The 13220-nt window shown below is 35.5% G+C and overlaps 1 protein-coding gene across 1 annotated transcript in view; it reads right to left on the reverse strand.

The window, feature by feature from the left end:
• Positions 1–13220, reverse strand: part of KIF27 (kinesin family member 27) — an 82152-nt gene that overhangs the window by 33154 nt on the left and 35778 nt on the right. Inside the window, exons 9-10 of the mRNA XM_052645177.1 lie at positions 10284–10489; positions 5771–5968 (exon numbers count right to left, since the gene is read on the reverse strand). Coding sequence (XP_052501137.1) covers positions 5771–5968; positions 10284–10489 — 404 coding nt within the window. The remainder of the gene's footprint in view (positions 1–5770; positions 5969–10283; positions 10490–13220) is intronic.

Consider the following 13220-nt stretch of genomic DNA (forward strand, 5'->3'; position numbering starts at 1 on the left):
GAAGGACTGCAACACACAGACCAGGCTGTTGGCAATGAATGAGAACTGACCATCAGAAGATTCAGCCTGTGGAACTTTTTAGTTCACTGGATACGGGTAAGGAGGAAGAGGACACAGTCAAGAGTGATTGATAAATTTCTAGTTTACTCAACTGAATGCACTGAAACATCATGTAAAGTACACAAGAAAACTTTACTTTCTCCCCCATTAAGGGAGCAGGGAGGAAGAGTAGTGAGAAGATAAGTAAGAAAGATCCTGAATTCACCTATAAGTCAGTCAGTTCGGTTGCTCCGTCGTGTCCAACTCTTTGCGACCCCATAGACTGCAGCACACCAGGCCTCCCTGTCTATCACCAACTCCCGGAGTTTACTCAAACTCACGTCCATTGAGTTGGTGACACCATCCAACCATCTCATCCTCTGTCATCCCCTTCTCCTCCCACCTTCAATCTTTCCCAGCATCAGGGTCTTTCCCAATGAGTCAATTCTTCACATCAGGTGGCCAAAGTATTGGAGTTTCAGTGTCAGAATCGGTCCTTCCAATGAATATTTAGGATTGATTTCCTTTAGGATGGACTGGTTGGATCTCCTTGCCGTCCAAGGGACTCTCAAGAGTCCTCTCCAATACCACAGTTCAAAAGCATCAGTTCTTTGGTGCTCAGCTTTCTTTGTAATCCACTCTCACATCCATACATGACCACTGGAAAAACCACAGCTTTGACTAGACAGACCTTTGTTGGAGAAGTAATGTCTCTCCTTTTTAATATGCTGTCGAGGTTGGTCATGACTTTCCTTCCAGGAGTAAGTGTCTTTTAATTTCATGGCTGCAATCACCATCTGCAGTGATTTTGGAGCCCCAAAAAATAAAGTCTGACACTGTTTCCACTGTTTCCCCATCTATTTGCCATGAAGTGATGGGGCCAGATGCCATGATCTTCGTTTTCTGAATGTTGAGTTTTAAGCCAACTTTTTCACTCTCCTCTTTCACTTTCATCAAGGGGCTCTTTAGTTCTTTTTTGCTTTCTGCCATAAGGGTGGTGTCATCTACATATGTGAGATTATTGATATTTCTCCTGGCAATCTTGATTCCAGTTTGTGCTTCATCCAGTCCAGCGTTTCTCAAGATGTACTCTGCATAGAAGTTAAATAAGCAGGGTGACAATATACACCCTTGACATACTCCTTTCCAAATTTGGAAACAGTCTGTTGTTCCATGTGCAGTTGTTACTTGCTTCTTGACCTGCATACAGATTTCTCAAGAGGCAGGTCAGGTGGTCTGGTATTCCCATCTCTTGAAGAATTTTCCACAGTGTGTTGTGATCCATACAAAGGCTTTGGTATTAAGATATTAAGAAGAGGTGGGAGAATATACACAAGAACTATACAAAAAATATCTTCATGACCCAGATAATCCCAATGGTATGATCACTCACCTAGAGCCAGACATCCTGGAATGTGAAGTCAAGTGGGCCTTACGAAGCATCACTATGAACAAAGCTAGTGGAGGTGATGGAATTCCAGCTGAACTATTTCAAATCCTAAAAGATGATGCTGTGAAAGTGCTATACTCAATATGCCAGCAAATTTGGAAAACTCAGCAGTGGCCACAGGACTGGAAAAGGTCAGTTTTCATTCCAATCCTAAAGAGAGGCAATGCCAAAGAATACTCAAACTACTGCACAATTGCACTCATCTCACACACTAGCAAAGTAATGCTCAAAATTCTCCAGGCCAGGTTTCAACAGTACGTGAACCGTGAACTTCCAGATGTTCAAGCTGGATTTAGAAAAGGCAGAGGAACCAGAGATCAAATTGCCAACATCCACTGGATCATCGAAAAAGCAAGAGAGTTCCAGAAAAACATCTATTTCTGCTTTATTGACTATGCCAAACCCTTTGACTGTGTGGATCACCTATAAGACAACCCAATAAAGATGCCAATGGTTGGATGTGTGAATCCATAGCTCTAATGGTAAATCTGGTATTAAGGATTAAACCTGGGAGTTGTCAGAGTTAAACTGCAGTCATGGGAAAAGATGAGATGTCACCCAGGCCAAAGTATGGAAGAAAAAGAGGACATAGGCTAGAGTCTGGAGTAATTCCCGTAAGTAAAGAAACAATAGTGTAGGATAAGCTAGCAAAGACAAAGAACAAGCAATCAGAGAAGAAAAAAACAAGGTAAATATAACTTTACAAATGCAAAGGGGGAAATATCTCAAGATGGAGGAAGCAGTTAACTATGTTGAATGCAGTGTTAAGGACTTCAGTCACAGAGAGAGCACTGATGTACTTCTCAAGAGCTTGAAGTGACTGGCACCGCCAAGACCCAGAAATCAGACTGGAGAAGACAAGAGAACAAATGAAAAGAAAAGAAACAGAATCAAATATAGTAAACTTTTCCAAGCAGTTTGGTTATAAAGGGAAGAAGAGAAAGACAGAAGTATAAAGTTGATGAAGAATAATTTTCAGATGAGAAAAATCTAAGCTGTTTAAAGAAAGAATCTAGCAGAAAAAGAAAAGCTGGAAATATAGCAACAGAAAAAGACATAAATGAGATAAAGCACTAAGTGCTTCGCACAGTATTGAATGAAGATAAATAATAAATGTTATTTATTTTCTATAATAATAACTATTACAATATTAAGAATGAGTAACTCAAGAATATTAAGAAAGCAATTCCATTTACAGTAACATCTAAAAGAATAAAATATCTGGGAATAAATTTAGCCAAGAAGGTAAAAGACTAGCACACTAAAAATTTTAAAATACTATGAAAGAAATTAAAGAAGAAATGAAAAGACCACCCCAGGGATTCTTCCGTGACTAGGTGGTAGAGTCCACCTGCCAATGCAGTAGACACTGGTGCAATCCCTGATTCAGGAAGATCTGACATGCTGTGGAGCAATGAAGCCCCTGCAAAACAACTACTGAGCCCTTGTTCTAGATCCCAGAAACTACAACAACTGAGCCCACACATTGCAACTAATAAGCCCTTGTGCCAAGAGCCCATGCTCCCCAATAAGAGAAGCCACTGCAATGAGACACCTGCTCACTGCAATGACGAGTAGCCCTTCACTTACCACAACTACAGAAAAAACTCCAGACCAATTAAGACTCAGCATAGCCAGAAAATGAAATAAATAAATAAATAAAATGGAGAAAATATTAAAAATAAAAAAAGACACCCCATGCTCCTGGATAAGAAAACTTAATATTGCCACGATGCCAATACTACTCTGAGACCTACACAGTCAACACAATCTTTATCAAAATTCCAATGACCTTTTTGCCAAAATGGAAAAGCTGACCCTTAAATTCATATGGAATTGCAAAGGTCCTTGAATAGCCAAAACAATGCTGGAAAAGTACAAAGTTGGAGGACTTAATTCCCAATTTCAAAATCTACTGCAAAGCTACTGTAATCAAAACAGTGTGTACTGGCACAAGGACAGACACAGAGACAAATGGAATAGAACTGAATGTTTAGAAACAAATTCACAGATCTATAGTCAACTGATTTTTGACACGGGTACCAAGTCCATTCAACAGAAATATAACTGTCTTTCAATAGATGGTGCTGGAATTCCACATGCAAAAGAATGAAGGTAGTCCCCTACCTCACACCACATACAAAAATTAACTCAAAATGGCCCAAGGACCTAAACACAAGAGCTAAAACCATAAAACTCCAGAAGACAACACAGGGGTGGTTAAGTCCTTATGACCTTAGATCTGGAAATTAATTCTTAGATATGACACTAAAAGCACAAGTAAAAAAAAGGAAACATAGATAAACTGGAACATCATAAAAATGTAAAACTTTGGCACATCAAAGAATATTATCAAGAAAATGCAAAGATAATCTACAGAATGCAGAAACATATTTGGAAGTCATGTATCAAAGTTTAATGTCCAGAACAGAGTGAATTCCCACAACTCAATTACAAAAGACAATCCAATTTAAAAAGACAACTTCAAAAGACTTTTCTCCAAACAAGATACACAAATGGCCAATAAGCATATGAAAAGATATTCAATATCATTAGTCAATATGGAAATACAAATCAAAATCATAATGACATTCCACTTCACATGTACTTGGGTGACTATAACAAAAAAGAAAGAGAAAATAACAAGTGTGGATGAAGATGAGAAATCAGGCCCCTCAAACATTGTTGGTGATAATGTAAAATCGTGCTGTCACTATCAGATACAGTTGGTGGTTCCTGAAAAAGCTAAGCATAGAATTAGCATATGACCCAGGGATTCCACATCAAGGTATTTCAAGTCCAAATTGAAAGCAGGGACATGAACAGTTACTTCTATGCCAATGTTTATCACAGTACTATTCAACAGCCAAAAGGTGGAAACAACCCAAGTGTCTATCAGATAAATGTAGGAAAAAAATGTTGTGTATGTATGTAATGGAATATTACCCAGTCATAAAAAGGAATGCAGTTCTGATATATACTACAACATGGCTGAACCTTGAAAACTTTATGCTAAATGAAATAAGCCAGACACAGGACAAATATTGCATGATTTCACTTTTATAAAATGTTGAGAATAGGAAAATTCATAAATATAGAAGTAGATTAAGATTACCAGGCGCTGGGGGAAAGAGGGGGGAAAAGGGACTCACTGCTTAATGGTTACTGAGGGTGACGCAAAAGTTTAAAAAAAGATAGCGACGATGGTTGCACAACACTGTGAATGTAATTAACGCCATTGAATTATATGCTTAAACAAGGTAAAAATGTTCAATTTCATATTATATTTTACCACAGTTTATAAAAATCAATGATGTAATATACCAAAACTCACTGAACTATGTATACACTTTACATTGGTAAACTGTATGATATGTGAAGTTTATCTCAATAGTGTTTAAAAAAAAATAAAGAATCAGTAACTTGGCTTAAATGCTCTTTAAGTTCCCTTCCATGTCTAAATTCTGTCATTCTTTTTTCTAAGGTCTGAGAATATGTTACTTTCCTAAGTTTAAAATCTAGGAAACCTCCAATTATGTCCCAAACCTTGGGTTCGGCTTAACATTTCAATAGAACAGAGCCTGGTACACAGTGCTAGATAAGTGTTCATTACTGTTGTTATTATGATTGTTATCAGCCTCCTTTTCTTCAGAAGAGCCCTATTGAGGCAAGTATGATAAGGATATTTAAGAATTAACAGACACAGAGAGGGTAAGTGATTTTCCCAATAAATGGTCCAGCCAAGAATGAGAGAGTTGGGATTTGAACACACACTAGCCAAGCTCCAGAGCCTGGGCTGATACCACTAGTTCCTCCCAGCCTACAACTGCTAGGCACAGAGGTCTGATCACTTTTCTGCACACTAGGAATGAAATGGTACCATCATTTTTACCTCGTACTTTTTCCTATGCTGATACCTGGACAAGGCATGTCAAAGCACTTTGAAAATGGGAAATCCTAGTCAAATGTTAGATATTTTTTAGAAAGTCAGCTTCATAAATTTATGTTTTTGATAGCCTCAACTGAAGTTAAGGTCCTAGTTAGAGAAATTATCATTGCACTTTCTTTTGTGAAGTCAAAGCCTTCAAGACAGTACTCAGAATTCAATAAATAGCTTTTACTATGTAGATCAACAAAGTTTTAAGGAGAATGGGAACAGCAGCCAAGGACAGGCCAAGGTTAGATACTTCACAAGCCAACTGAATCAAGACCTTGGTTTCATTAGCTCTGAGCCATTGAACATTTCATATTATGCTTAGCAGGAAAGTATGACAATATTACTTTGATTTTTTGTTGATCCCGCTTAATTTCTGCATCCAGTTGCTTCCTTTTTTCGTTTTCTTCTCGAAGTCTTTTTTGCAGCTGTACCTTTTGATATTTCATGTGATCTACATTCTGCTCTAGTTCATTAGCACGTTTCTCATTTTGGATTGACAGTGATGCCAATTTCTTACTATTTTGATGCTTTCTCTGTAAGACCTGGATCACATGGAATATTTAAAAATGAAAAAGTGCATTTCTCATATCCTTCCAGTGAACTTAAAACTTTTCATTTAATTACGCATGTTGGCATTTCTCCTAGATTTTAATTTATTCTTGACAGTTTCACAATTGTTTTCTATATTTCTACTTTTACAAGTGGTCAACTATCATAATTTTCACAAGATGTAAAGAATGATGAACCTTCCTGGTGCTGGCAGCCAAACAGAACAAAACCAACATCGCTGCTTCTTTTTTTGAGTGTTTTAATTTAAATATACTTTATGTATATAAAAAAATTAAAACAATACAAAACTGAACTTACATTTAAAAAGACACTTATCTCAGATGGCTAATCTACCTGTCCTGCTTCCTGAAACAGTATTCTTTGAGAAATAATTTATATGCATATAAATAACTTTATGTATATATATTCTAGGTAGACTATTCTCCACCTCCTTTTTTTCTATATAATTTATCTTGTTCTTTCTATGTGACTGTATAGTATTCTATTGTACTCATATTTAAAATCCAGCTATAGCCTAAATCATTAATCCCTGAGTTAAAATGATCAGAAATGATACCATTTTCCCAGACAGTAACCATTATAATTATTTTAATTATCATAAATAAAGTTTTCCTCTCTAGCAAAAGTTATCCATAGACAGCACTAAAAATCTGTGAACATCTGTGAAGAGCTTACTGTACTAATATAAAATACCAGTGTTTCAATTTAATCTTGATCAAACAAACAAAGATTTGTATTACGTACTTTAGCATTGCACTAAGTATATCTCACATGAAATAAAGTTAAGGTGAGGTTATTCGTAAGTTATGCAAACTACAATTAATTATTTCCTTTATCTTGGCAATAAACTGCTGGGGAAAAAAATTTTGTTTTAATTAAGTATTCACAGATGCATTGTAGCTTAGGAGCAGGGCTATTCAAAGGGTGGTCTGTGGACCAGTACCAGTCACAGACTGCGTCAGCCCGCACCATGAAGGACATTACTCAGCTGATGGTGTTTCTATGCAAGACTTTTTTTGATGAGGGAAGCTGTGCTCCTATTTACCTTTATCCCACTGCAGACCAATAATGAACAATCTGCAGTGGACTACTTTGAGTACTACTAGCTTGGATGCCACAGGACTCTGCAGTTTCCCAAGCCTGAATTTGGACCCTGGTTTTGTCACTTATTTTTGACAGTAATTGCAATATTGGAGCAAAAATGTTAATATTAGTACTGAAGTGTCTTTTCCACATGATATTGAAAACATCAGTGTAAGTACTGATAATCTTATTTAAAAGTGAGATAGTGTCATTGTCTTGTGCTTATTCCACAGATGCTCAAATGTGGAATGTGCACTCTGTTAGCATTAAAATATTAATACAACATATAATGCTATATATATATCTAAAGGCAAAGAATACAGATTTCAGATTTTTCAATTAAAACAAATTTAAGTTTTAAAAACTAAAATAACTTCATTTTACCAATAAAACAACTAGTATTTCAATATTTTTAAATGGTATGAACTGTTAGTGTACCAAAAACCACTTTTATCATCACAATTATATGACTATGAGTAAGTTATTTTACCTTCTTAAACCTGTTTCCTCATTTGTAAGCATGTAAAAATACACACTTTAAAGGATTAAATAATACATATAAAACATCTCGTGTGTATAGAGCACTTTGTAGACACTTAACTATCACCATCCTTCTTCTCCCTACCACCATCCTTGTCATCTTGAGCATCCCCAGCTATGCATGTATATAGCAAAGGTACAGAAATTTCTAAAACTACAAGGGAAACTTATTTCAGTCCTTGGCCTATCAGAATTTCTTTTGAACTTAAGTAAGTTCTTTCCTTTCCTTATCAGCACTTTCAGCAGAAAAAGTTACACAGCAAGAAACATGGAAAACAAAAAAGGACATGATAATTCACAAACACTATAAATAATCCTTCATGTAATCTTTTAATCTCAATCATAAAAATAATCTTTGCTAAATCCACAAATAAGGCTTAAGGTATAGATTTATATGGCAAACATAATAACCTCCGTAGAAAAATAATAATTTTGGCTATAACCTACTTAGAAAAATAATAATTTTGGCTATCTCAAGAAAATTGGGAAAAAACACAGACACGTGAAGACTAAACAATGTGCTACTAAGCAACCAATGGGTTCACAAAGAAAAGAATCAAAAATACCTTGAGACAAATGAAAATGGAAACACAACTGTCCAAAATCTATGGGACACAGCAAAAGCAGTTGTAAGAGGAAAGTGGACAGTGATACAGGCTTACATCAAGAAACAAGAAAATCTCAAATAAACAATCTTCTAACATTACACCTAAAGAAACTAAGAAAAGAAGAGCAACCAAAGCCCAGAGTTAGTAGAAGAAAGAAAACAATAAAGATCACAGTAGAAATAAATAAAATAGAGACTAAAAGAACACAACAGAAAAGATCAATACTAAGAGCTGGTTCTTTGAAAAGATAAATAAAATTGACAAGTTAGCCAGGCTCAGCAAGAAAAAAAGAGATAAAATAAAATCAGAAATGAAAGAGAATTTGTTTCTGGATTTGTATTCTGATGCCACAGAAATGCTGTGGTGTGAAGAGTCTTCAGAGTCCCTTGGACAGCAAGGAGAGCCAAGCAGTTCATCCTAGAGGCAATCAGTCCTGAATATTCATTGGAAGGCCTGATGCTGAAGCTGAAACTCCAATACTGTGCCTACCTGATGCCAAGAACTGACTCATTGGAAAAGACCCTGATGCTGGGAAAGACTGAAGGTTGGAGGAGAAGGGGACAACAGATGAGATGGTTGGATGGCATCACCGACTCAATGAACATGAGTTTGAGTAAATGCCAGGAGTTGGTGATAGACAGGGAGGCGTGGCATGCTGCAGTCCATGGGGTCGCAAAGAGTCGGATACGACTGAGCAACTGAACTGATCTGAACCACAGAAATACAAAGGATCATAACGGACTATGATTAATAATTATAAACCAAAAAATTGGATAACCTAGAAGAAATGGATAAATTCCTACATACCTACAATCTTCCAGGACTGAATCATGAAGAAATAGAGAATCTGAATAGACTGATTACCACGAGACTGGTTCTTGTTGATTTTGAGTATAAGAATTACTATCAGTACTAAAAGTAGGATATAAACCTATGAAATTATTAATTTCATAATAACCACAAAGGAAAATTCTTAATTGTTTTGTTCTACTAATGTTTTGTTAAAATGAGTACTTTGTTAGATATCATAGCCTTAATTTAAATGGCTGAGAAATAAAAAAGAATTGATCCCAAGACTCTCTGAGGTGAATTGCTAAGGGAAAATATGTATTCAGAAGGAAAGTGCAAAGTGTCAAATCATGTTATTTTAACTTGGTGTTGACTTGAGGGCTACTTAAGTAAAAAGAACCTTTAATGGTGACATCCATATATTTTAGGTAGCATTAAAAACTCTAGAAGGAGGGACTCTTGCTCTATTCACTTTTGCATCCCCATCTAGAATAGAACCTGGTACACAGGAGGTGTGCAATGAACACTTATCTTGTTTAAAGAAAATAACTGTGGCATAGTTAAAAAACAGACAACTAATGCGCTGAGTAGGTTAACTACAATTTCATTCCACCTACAGTGGAAACAATATGAAAGCAAAAGATTATGAATCAAAAGAAATGGAAAAGGCATTTTAGCAAATACACTATAAGCAGACTAACAAAGCACTCTGACCATACCAAAAGCATTTGGGAGTAACTTCATATACAGTAAGTCCCTGTAACGGAGTATTTCCCATAGAATGTTAAGTTTTTAACTCTAGCTATATTTGGGGTTATAGCAAAGTCCAGCATTAGGGAATTAAGAATAAGATGCAGTAGTGCTCAGTTACTAACCTTTCTTAAACCAATCAGTTATAATTTCAGAAAACTATCTGAAAGTTATCATTGTTGAATGTCAAGAAAGTGCTATATACATACCAGATGTTTTATATATGATTATTTAATCATTAGTTACTCTTTTATCCTTCAGAAAAGAACACTATTTCTGTGGTTATCTTCATTTATAATCATGTGGTTTTGATAAAAAGGTTAAAATACACTTCTTGAATGAAGAAATATACTACACAGACTAAAACCATGCAAACCCACCAGCATACTGGAAAAGAAAACTTGCCTTCCAGTTCTTCTAGTAAAAACTGAATTCTACTTCTTTCCTAACTAGGTATAAGAATCGTCAAAAGCAGGAAGCCTTATATAAGTTTTCTCAATTACATTTTTTAAATTACCTGGATTCTTAGCTTAGCGGCGTCCATCTTTCTACGGAATTCCTTCTGTAATTTTACCTTCAAAGCAACATCAGAAAGATCTTTGTTTTCCAGTTCCTGTAGTTGCTTTTCTGTTTCAGTTAATTCCACTTTTGCCTGTTCTGCTTCATGTTCAAGTTTTGTTACTTTCAGAGAATACTGCTTGCTTACTGACTTGGCATCATTACCTTCATAATAATAATAATAGTAATAACAATTATAAATTATGTTTAAAAACTAAGTAAAACACCAAAAACATAAAATTTCCCTACTCTTAAAATGCTGGCCATGTAACTATTTAAGGCATGGCATTAAAAACCCAGCTGTCCCTTCACATCCCAGTCAAACACAACTTGTCATCTGAGCTCTTGAGAATTAGATCCTTAATGACTGTCCCCATCTGGTGTCATTCAGTCTTCTTTCTGGTTCATCTTTTGTTCTGAATTTGCAGTTTACCTTTGCAGGCATCAAACTCTAGTTAGAAAGGTATGTGGGGTGACTCTCTGGCCCCTGGCTTACTATAATTTGTCTTCCTACTACCCATAATCTATCTCTGAATTCTCTTTTTTGCACTATTATGAAAATTTTTCAACATACCAAATGTAGGGAAATAATCCTTATAATGAATCTCCATCACCCAGATTCAAGAGTTACCAAGATTTTGCCACTGCTTTTTCATCTATGCCTTTTTTCTTCTTTTATTTACTTAAAAACTTTAAAACAATTCCAGATGTCATAACATTACCTATGTATATTAATACTTTAATAAGCATTTATACAGAATATGGAAATAACCAAAAGTCATTATCATACCTAACAATGTTAATATCTACCAGTCCCTATTCAGACTTTCCCAATGGTCTCAAAATGTCTTACAATTAGCCTATTTTTTTTTCAATTAGTCTATTTTAATCACAATCCAAACAAGGTCACAATATATCTTATTGTCATGTTTCTTAAGAAGCCTTTAATGTAGAGCTGGTTCCCTCTCCTTTTTCATCTCCTTTCTTCACATTTTAATATCTCTGAAATCAGAGATATTTGAACTTGTTAAAGATAAATTTTTTTGAAATGCTTTTCTTATATTTAGAACATAGAGAAAAACAGAATATAAATATTGTTTCTGTATCTCTTTTCATTCTAAGCTCAGCTACTGACCCTGAAAACTTGGTTCTGATTTATTCTGGATAGTCAGCTATCCCTGGACTAGCAAACCCATGGCAGTGGAAAGTAAGAGTCTAGAGCTCATAGGAGGAATAATCATAGGGTCCAGTTGTTATACTGGTATACTGAAAGTCTCTTAATTTTTAATAAAAGTTTGTTAATTTTAATAAATTAAAATCTCTTAATTTAAAAATAAATCTCTGAATTTTAAAATTCTTTAACTTTTTAATAAAATCTTTTAATTTTTTATTAATTTATTTTTAAAGTAAAAAATTTTAATAAAAATCTTTTAATTTAAAAATCTCAATTAATTAATTAATTATAAATTAGTACATGTAAGTTGTTTTCTAGCTCTACAATTCTGATTCTGACTAACTGTAAATGTTTTAGTGACTCTAAGATCCCAAAATTGTTTAACACACCAATATTTTATGAACCACTAAGAAAAACTACAGTACTGATTACACCATGATAAAATGCTAAAATGCCACTGATTTTTAAGATGCATTCTGATTTCAGAGATATTAAAATATGAAAAAAGTATATATTAAAACTGATGAAATACAGTATAACTGTCATTGTTATTCATTTTGGCTGAAGTAGCTACTGTTTGGGGAAGTCTTCAGTGAAAGGGCTTTGAAAAGGAAGTACACATTGACCCTTCCGCTAAACACCATCTCTAACGGTCTGCAGTAAGCTCCAAATTGTCCTCCATTCTAATGAGCAAGAAGAGAACCTGCTCAGTTTAAGTGCAGATATCCTCTATTTTAAGGCAACCAGGATGGGTACACCAGGCTACAAAAGTGTGCTTGCTAGATATCCCATGGTGGGATAACCTATCTGAAAGAAAATCATTTATTTTAGAGCAGTAAATATCCTCAAGTTCTATGCACACTACCCTGAAATTATGGGAATGCAGAAGCTATTTAAACCCCTAAACTGTTTCCTAGATTCACCTAAGGGAGGTTTATTGGCATCGATCCTGCCTACGAGGAAGGAGCACAATCAAAATCAAACACATGGAATAACTGGAGCTAGAAGGATGCACTGCCAGGAATGAGAAACGAAAATGCTTTGGACAGCATCTGTGTGTGTGTGTGTGTGTGTGTGTGTGCTCAGTCGTGTCTGACTGTAGGGGAAAGGAAGTTGAGAAAGGAAGACTGACAGCTAGAAAGCTAGACTGCAAGAAAGACGTGGGAGAGGGAAGGCAAGTTTGTCCTTGCTGGCAGAGGATCTGGTACCCACAACTGTGTAGTCTGAGTGTGATTATAGTCCTGGGCTTGAAGAAGAGGAAGGTATTAATAGTATTTCCTTCAGTTCCCCCAAGAGACCAGAGAGTTGTTCTGAATTGGAACTGGGGAAAAGAAATGTTAGTGGTCTTATTCCTTCAATTCTTTACTGAATTTCATAGTAGTCAAGGCTTATACTTTGAGTATATTAGTTGAGGCGTGCATTTTAGAGTAAGCTTAATAGAGCTGGATGGTGAGGAAAGGTGGTGGTATATACACCCAACCTGGTAGAATTTGAGACTAAGGGGAGGAGCTGAAAGCCTGGCTCACTCAAGAGGACAGCTCTCAAGGACAAATCCTTACATCTTCAGAAAAACAAAAGTTATCTACAGTTAAAATACAAAGCTTGTAATTAATGTTAAAAACAAATTATTCAAGAAAGTAAAGACCAATAATTTAAAATAGGTATTTACTAAAATGAGTTAGGAAAACATCTCGGACATCTTATTTCCAGAAGCCAAGTATA

This window comes from Budorcas taxicolor, chromosome 8 (genome assembly GCF_023091745.1).
Source record: "Budorcas taxicolor isolate Tak-1 chromosome 8, Takin1.1, whole genome shotgun sequence".
In the NCBI taxonomy this organism is placed as follows: domain Eukaryota; kingdom Metazoa; phylum Chordata; class Mammalia; order Artiodactyla; family Bovidae; genus Budorcas; species Budorcas taxicolor.